This window comes from Frankliniella occidentalis, unplaced genomic scaffold, assembly GCF_000697945.3.
Source record: "Frankliniella occidentalis isolate FOCC.00 unplaced genomic scaffold, Focc_3.1 Scaffold8, whole genome shotgun sequence".
Lineage (NCBI taxonomy): Eukaryota > Metazoa > Arthropoda > Insecta > Thysanoptera > Thripidae > Frankliniella > Frankliniella occidentalis.
In genome coordinates this window covers 2,084,896-2,092,388 of record NW_026267138.1, presented here as the reverse complement: position 1 = coordinate 2,092,388, position 7,493 = coordinate 2,084,896, and the positions used below count along the sequence as shown (strand labels likewise).

The 7,493-nt window shown below is 56.7% G+C and overlaps 1 protein-coding gene across 6 annotated transcripts in view; it reads left to right on the top strand.

Annotated features, from left to right (window-relative positions):
• LOC113214928 (nose resistant to fluoxetine protein 6-like) overlaps positions 1-6,369 on the top strand; it is a 17,788-nt gene extending 11,419 nt beyond the window's left edge. The window contains exons 1-14 of one of the 6 annotated variants that reach the window (XM_026434447.2): positions 655-1,084; positions 1,806-1,908; positions 2,009-2,158; positions 2,763-2,878; positions 3,022-3,168; positions 3,467-3,693; positions 3,792-3,950; positions 4,029-4,304; positions 4,550-4,718; positions 4,826-5,019; positions 5,111-5,430; positions 5,658-5,800; positions 5,883-5,991; positions 6,064-6,369. In XM_026434447.2, coding sequence (XP_026290232.2) covers positions 1,818-1,908; positions 2,009-2,158; positions 2,763-2,878; positions 3,022-3,168; positions 3,467-3,693; positions 3,792-3,950; positions 4,029-4,304; positions 4,550-4,718; positions 4,826-5,019; positions 5,111-5,430; positions 5,658-5,800; positions 5,883-5,991; positions 6,064-6,155 — 2,193 coding nt within the window. In that variant the 5' untranslated portion in view covers positions 655-1,084; positions 1,806-1,817 and the 3' untranslated portion in view covers positions 6,156-6,369. Of the gene's footprint in view, positions 1-654; positions 1,085-1,805; positions 1,909-2,008; positions 2,159-2,762; positions 2,879-3,021; positions 3,169-3,466; positions 3,694-3,791; positions 3,951-4,028; positions 4,305-4,549; positions 4,719-4,825; positions 5,020-5,110; positions 5,431-5,657; positions 5,801-5,882; positions 5,992-6,063 lie in introns of those variants that run through there. The other 5 variants (XM_052275149.1, XM_052275166.1, XM_052275143.1 and 2 more) reach the window with 5 other exon arrangements.
• Positions 6,370-7,493: the final 1,124 nt, after the last annotated feature.

Below are 7,493 nucleotides of genomic sequence, written 5' to 3'. Positions count from 1 at the left end.
CTTGGCGCCTGTGGAACTTGGGGTAGGCCACCCTGCAGTACACGTGAGCACTCCAGGCAAGATGTTGCATACCTGTAAGGCGCTATGAGACCTTACCTTGCATTGGCTAACTTGAACTTGGCGATTGTGTAACGATAGATGACAGAATGACAGACAAACACGCTTATTGGATGATCCAACCCAGTAACGACGATGATTCGATAATTTATTTGAGTTAAAGGTCGAGAAAATTCCTTAAGAAATTTAATTTTGTGCTCGTACGTCTCACTTGCTTTCATTTTGACTACCCCTTACTGCCCTTATCGGAAGCTCTGGCAGCACCACCCTGCCGCTGCGCGAGGCCACAAGACAGGGGTCCCGGGTCCCGGCTAAGCGGGCCGCGGGCCACTTTGTTGTCATTCGCGCTCTCTCACTCTTCTGGGTCACTTATAAGTCTGTCTCTCTCGCACTGACTAGTGCTCGCTATCCGTGACTCCTGCTACAAGATAACTGATAATGACCCCATCAGGGGTCCCTGTTCAGTCGGTACTTGGGGTAGGAAGTCATACACGGGCTTTGTTGCCCACCCAGTTTGCGGGTGATTCCATCAGCTCTTAGGCCAGAAAGAAGGGACCTGTAGCCGAGTGTAGCTCTCTCATCGATTGCATCGATCGAGGCTGATATCACTCTCTCTGAAGTGACCAGGAAGGACAGAAGGATCACGCAGATTCGCCATGAGATTCTGAGAGCGTTCTTTGCTTTCTTCTCGCGCCTCCCGTCGATCGCAACACACATTATCATCTCCAGCCAATAACACATTCACTCCAGCGAAACCCAACATGAGCCCGGCGTGGCGGGCCGGCCCTCCCCACCGCGCGCCGTACCGGGCCTCCTGAACCTGGCCGGCCGAGTTGGTCAAGGCCGGCACGGCGTAGCGTAGCGTCGCGGAGCCCAGTCGGTCTTCGCCACGCACCGCCGCTGGACGCTCGGGCTGGCGCATGCTGCCCGCGAGCTGGACCGCCGAGAGAGGACTTCCCTACCCGCCACTGTCGTTCGCGACCCCACGCGAATCTGCCGAGCGGTGTAGTGCTGTGATTTGCAAGAGGTAAAGGTCGATAGTGAAGTCGTGATTCATAGTTTTAAACGACTTCATTTCCGCAATTTCTTTAAATTTTGTGCATCAATAGCTCACCCAAAAAAAACCTTTTGTAGATTCATTTACTCTTCACAAGCTGCAAATTGGTAGCATTGGCAGAACTGTAGGTGTTGTAGTTGGGCTAAAGGTGGCTTTTAACCAAGCACAATACTATCGTTATTCCACTTCCAATAGAGAAGTAGGAGGTAAATAAGCGGTTAAAATGGGACGGGGTAAACTGTCCGCGTATTGCTAATATCTACCAATGTCACCAACGTGTCGTTATCCTGAGGAAAAAAACGTGCTTTTCTGCTTTTCTAAATGAAAAAAAACTATGGGGTGGGGGTAGGGACTAGGCAGCGTGCGGCAAGGTGCCAGATTATGCCCTCTGCGCCACGCCTAGCCACGCCGCACGCGCACCGCCACCAAGGCAAGCGTCCTGTCGCAACATGACGGGGTCAACACCAGCACGTCGGATGTGTGAGTTAGTGGGGGAGGGGGGCGGAAGGAGGGAGGGAGACCAGAGACCACTGAAGCACCTTCCTCTTCACTTATTAACCGCAGGTCTCACTAAACCTCTGGTCTTGGATATTCCATGTCATGCGTGACAAATGCTGCACCTGAAGGGTGCCTGACAATGAACACCCCGAATGATGCTCCTCTTTCTGGGACTCTTCACACTCACTTTTAGGTGTCCTGTGCCATGGCGCCGTGGCGGGCGGGTCAGCTGCTGCTCCTTGCCCTGGCCGTTTGGTCCGTCGGCGCGGTGGCGCCACCGAGCAGCTCACCGCAGCGTAAGTCATATACCCCTTCCTTTCGTACTTTACTTGCAGAGCGGTACGCCTTCCCACTCCCACCCACGGACTTCCCCTCTCCCTCTCTCTCTCCATCCAGTACAGCGCCTCGTGCACCCCGCGGTCCAGGGCAGCCTCTTCTACCAGCTGTCTGCGGCGCTCCCAGCCGTGAACGCGAGCTGCCAGTGCAGCCGGCAGGCGAGCAACATCGTCAGGGCCGCCCTCCTCGGCCACGTCTGGGCGCTCAAATGTAAGTCAATACGTGCAGCCGAGTCTGGACTGTTAACTGGAGACTGTTACGCTAATGCACCAGGTGGCTGGTCTCTTCACTTCGGTAGTTATGCTGCACCGCACGCACGAGTGCGGGCTGGATCTGGCTGGCCAGAGAAATGACTAACTGTAGCGACCATATATCATACGGTTAACTCAAGGAGCACCATAAAATATGGTTGATGCAACATTGTCGTGTTTGTGTAAACCAAAAATATGGTTTCCATCACGTTGTTATTGTTGTCTGAACCTTATTTTATGGTGCTCCCTGATCCAACCATACAGTGCTACGCAAGTTATGTGGGGCGCACTTTGCATTATTTTGTTAATGATTGAAAGCACGGGGTGCTCCGGATTAGGGGTAATGTGTAGCACTGTGCTCAACATTAGATAATGTATGGCAGTCTAAGAAAAGTGGGAAAAGGGGTGATGAACGAAAACTGTTGGCAAGGTTCGAATAACGATGTCCATTGTCCAGAAGTCCAGAAGTTTTCGTTTCCGTTTTTCGCCATACGCCCAGAAACGTTCATTTTAACGAAAGCGAAAACGTTCACGAAACTTTTTTCTGATTTCCCGGAACTTAGGGGTTGACGCTAACGCACGTGTCCCAGCCGGTCTCCTCAGCGGGAATGTGAATCAGCTGGGCGACTTTGACGAGTGCCTCACGCTGCACGCCGAGTCCACACAGGATGGCGATGAGGTAACAACTGACCTGAATATTCAATGTGTTTAGGGAATGGGAAATGGGAGGAACGCAACTGGGAACTGAGGGTAAAAGTCTGCGTATCGCTGTAAGTCCTTACAAAAGTTGTACGCTTGCTATTGATCTGGGTTCTTGTCCAGGACGCCAACTGTCCGCCCGTGCCCACGAAGGCGTCCTACTGCCTGGCGGCCGTGGCGCTGGACCTCGGCGAGGAAGCACATCCTGCGGCCCGGCAAATCAGCGCCCTGCTGCACTCGTTCACTCCGTTCAACAGCAACTTCAGCGACGTGAGACAGCGTGCCTGGAAATTGAAACACAATAGGCAGCCCTGTTCAGATACCGGGGTCGGGGGGAGTAGGGGCGCCTGGGCCCCACTGTACCGCAGGGCAGGCGTGCGGGGCGGTTGCCTAAGCGCACGGGGCTCCCGCAGGGGAGCCCGTCCCCACTAGTCCTGCTTACGGTTCACGGGGTTAACAGACGCTCTGGTCTTCCAGATGATAAGTCGTTGGCTCCGTGCCCCCCCCCCCTTGTCTATGGCTTCTATCGCATGCGCTAATGGCCTGTACGCCCATCCCCGTCCTACAGCCCGGTCACCGAGTCCCCCGCTTCTCCGCCGCGTACCTGGGCGTGTGCGCGCCGTCCTCGTGCACGGCCGGCGAGCTGCAGGCCGCCCTCGAGAGCCTGCTCAATGAACAGGCGGGAGCCTCGGACGGCCTGGGAGGGGCCAGCTTCCGTGCTTCCGTCTCGTCGGAGATGTGCAGGTCGCAGGACCACCAGGAGCCCCCGGATGGGACTGGGGCTCGCATCGCCAGGTTGGCTCCCGGGGAGCGGGCACAAAGCACCGTCGTTCTTAGATGGGGTGGAGTTCCTCTTTATGCGCTTGTACTGTACAGTTAGGTGTTTGCACCAGGCTCGCCCTATGGTGGACAGTGGCTGCCGTGCTGTTCGCCACCTTCCTGGACATCGTCTGCCTGGACGGCGAAGGCCCACCCAGTCTCCTGCAGCTCGTCCGCTGTCTCTCCGCGCGACAGAACTGGCGTCGTCTGATCGACACCCGACAAGAAGAAGGGTGAGAGGAGCAATAAATGATGATAAACAATAATTTCAAGAATAGAGAGAGTATGACTGACCTCTGAATACCCCGCAGTGCCGTGGCCGTGCTGCACGGGGTGCGCGGGATCAACGCCCTGGGCCTGCTCGTGGCGCACAAGTCGGTGGCGCTGCTCTACCAGCCGTACGTGAACCGCACGGCCGCCGTCGCCGTCCTGGGCCAGCCCTGGTCCATCATCGGGCGCGTCGCCATCCTCTACACGGACTGCTTCATCCTGCTGAGCGGCGTGCTGGCCGCGCGCGCCCTGCTGCGCCGGCTCGACCGCACCAAGGCCGTTCCCATCGTGCGCAGGCTGGTCGACCGCTACGTCAGGTACTCGCGCACTGCAGAGTTCGCACCATATGCTCTACCGGGAAGGAACCTGCTATGTAGCGTCGGGGGAATGTTCACGTCATGTGTTGGTGGAGCGTGGCGTATAGCTCAGCTCGGGCGAGGCGTGAATATTGAGTTCCCGATGTCTACATACACTGCTAAGAACCTTTGCTTCCTCCCGGCCCTGGGTCAGTCCGGCAGGCCGCGGGGGAGCACCTGTCGACTCCAACATGATGCTGCTGCAGGTTGACGCCGCTGCTGCTGGCGCTGGTCGCGCTGTGCACGCTCGTGCTGCCGGGCCTGGGCCGCGGGCCCATGTGGGGCCTGGTGGTTGAGCCGCACGCGGCGCTGTGCCGCCAGCACTGGTGGAGGAACGTGCTCTACATCCACAACTACTACGGCTTCGAGGACATGGTACGGCACGGTGCTAAAGCGACGAGGCTGGCGGCACGGTGCTAAAGCGACGAGGCTGGCGCGAATGTGCGCGAATAGGGGTCTCTCACGCGGTGCGTCTGTTGCAGTGCCTGACCCACACCCACCAGCTGGGCATCGACATGCAGCTGTTCGCCGTCGCGCCGCTGCTCGTGTACCCGCTGTGGCGCTGGCCGCGCGCCGGCGCCGCCATGCTCGCCCTGCTGGCGGCCTGGTCCACCGCCCTCAGGCACCGCGTCGTCCTGGACAACAAGCTCGCCACCATAGTCTACTTCGGCATGCCGTCAGTTTACTACTTCTACTTCGCCCTCACACTAGTTCCGTCTCTCGTGAATCCTGTTTCCGACCAATAAAGAGTATCCTCCCTCCTGCAGCGTCTCGCAGATGTTCAAGACGGCCAGCATGTCCTACATCCTGCCCACCCACCGGCTCACCGTGTACATCATGGGCCTGGGGCTCGGCTACGCCCTGCACCGCGTCCCAGAGTCCTACCAGTTCTCCAGGGCGTGGGCCGCCGTCGGGTGGCTGGTGGCCGCGCCGCTGGGCCTGCTGCCCGTGTTCGGCCCCTGGGAGGCCGCCACCCCCGGCTACCAGTACGACGCGCACGAGGCCGCTCAGTACGCCGCCTTCGCGCCCATCCTGTGGGGCGGCTTCGTCTGCTGGGGCGTGCTGGCGTGTGCGCGGGGCGCCGGCGGTGAGTGCCGATCAACTTTCATTTCAATATAAAGTATGTTTGTATATTTACCAAAAAAATCTAAATAACGATTTACAAGCGATGTTTGTAAATTTACGACAGCTCAAATTGTAACTTAACAACATTTCTCTTGTAAAATTTCCCCGTAAAACCTTAAAATATTTTTCACAGTGTGCGGCGGATTTGAACGCCCTTGTACTTGACCTCCTTCTTTTCAACACTCCTAGGTGTTCTCGGCGAAGTCCTGTCCTGGCGCGGCTGGGTCGTGTTCACCCGAGTAGCGTTCGCCTTGTACCTGGCTCAGTTCCCCGTGTTCTTCTACAACGTGGGATCCACCAGGCACGCCCAGTACTACACCTTAGGAAGCCTGGTAAACCCTTTTCATCGTGTGTGACTTTCATCGAGACATTTTCCCAATAGCGAATTGATCAATTCCTTTTCTTTGTTGACAGCTCAACATTGCTGAGTTCGCCTTCATCATAGCCGTGTCCGTCGTCCTCTGCCTGACCTTCGAGATGCCCTTCCAAGAGTTGTGGAAGACGTACACAGAGACAAAGACGAGTAAGTCTCTCATCCTGAAGCGAGTACCCTCGGTAACTTTGGAAAAGTAACATTATCTTCACCTTCTCTCAGATGCAAAAGAACGCCGGCCGGGGACAGCCCAGAAGTTCGCAGCAAGGACCAACAAGTCATTTCCGACGGCGTCTAAACGAAAGTCAGCTTAATTTGTGGCGCGATTCCACGGCACCCGCAAGGCGCCAGTGTGCTTTCGCTTTCAATCCAAAAAGACTGAGGGAATTCCCAAAGATTGCTCAAATCTCGCCTCAGCAGACAGCATGACGGTGACAATTCTGTGACTGAACGTCAAAGTTGTCTTTTAATTGACAACGTTGTCGTAACTGAACTGAAAAAGATGTCGAAATAAAACCACGCACTGAATGACTTGTTTCCCCATCCTCCACTCGTTCCGATATATGTCCTGAAAAGTCAGGCGCGTATTAAAAGGGGGGGGGGGGGCGACCGCCCCCCTGTGGTCCAGTAGATAGCCGCCTAAAGATAGGATGTAGGCAACTTTCGATACTCCGCCGCCCTCTCCACCCCCTTGATACGCCCCTGTTAGAAGGCCCACCCCCCACCCTCTCTGAATCTTGCATTGAGTCTGACTTACCCCGCTCCGCCCCTGTGACGAGGTACTGGCCAAGTAAGATCCTTGTTCGGGTAGGACATGCTATCCGACGACACCAAGGTGTAAGCAGATGCCAAAGACATGTTCTCCAAGTAATCCCGAAACTGTCGGCCCTAAGATCGAATCCCGGCCGGGGCAAGCTCACTTTTTGTGCCGCTTCTTGTCTCCAGTTTAGTAGGACCGAGCTGAGAACTCTGAATGAGAAGGGCGTGCTGGCAGTCGATGGAGCTGAAGCGCGTTCGTCGGCAGAGCGCTGGGATCGTCGCTGGTTCGAATACTGTCCGCGGAACATTTTTCCCGCTCTGCTGGCCCTGTGTCTTCGGGCGTCAGCGACGGCTGAGATACGGATGTCGCCGGGAGCGATTCTCGCTGGCGGTTGTTCGTGGCTAGGTCGGTAGCGTGCCGGCCTTGTGAGGTTCGGTTCAGAAGTTCGGTTCCCGTCCTAGCGACAGTTTTCGCGCTCCGCTGGCCACGACTTTTAAGCCGTACCGAGCCGTACGATACCTGATGTGATGGGCCGGTTCGCAAACAGTCGCTGGTTCGAGTCTCGTCGACGGCCCCCTTTTGCCTTTTGCCGGCCACGTGTTTCCGGGTGTGAGGCACTGCGCGCGGAGATAAGCTTCATCTGCGCAACAGCCTCATTGGCTCAGTTGGCAGGGCCCGCGCTCCGAACGCGGGTGTTCGTTGGTTCGAACACTGAGTTCCATATTCCCCTTTTTTCCGGCATCCGAATGAACTGACTAGGCTTGCAGCAAGACGAGGAGGTGGACCTGACCGACCACCTACTCAGCAGGTCCCCCCAAAAAGATCGCTCCGAACACGACTCGATCCCTCGCCCGGCGGTGTCCGGATCAAGAATTGGTATGCTCGCCACTCG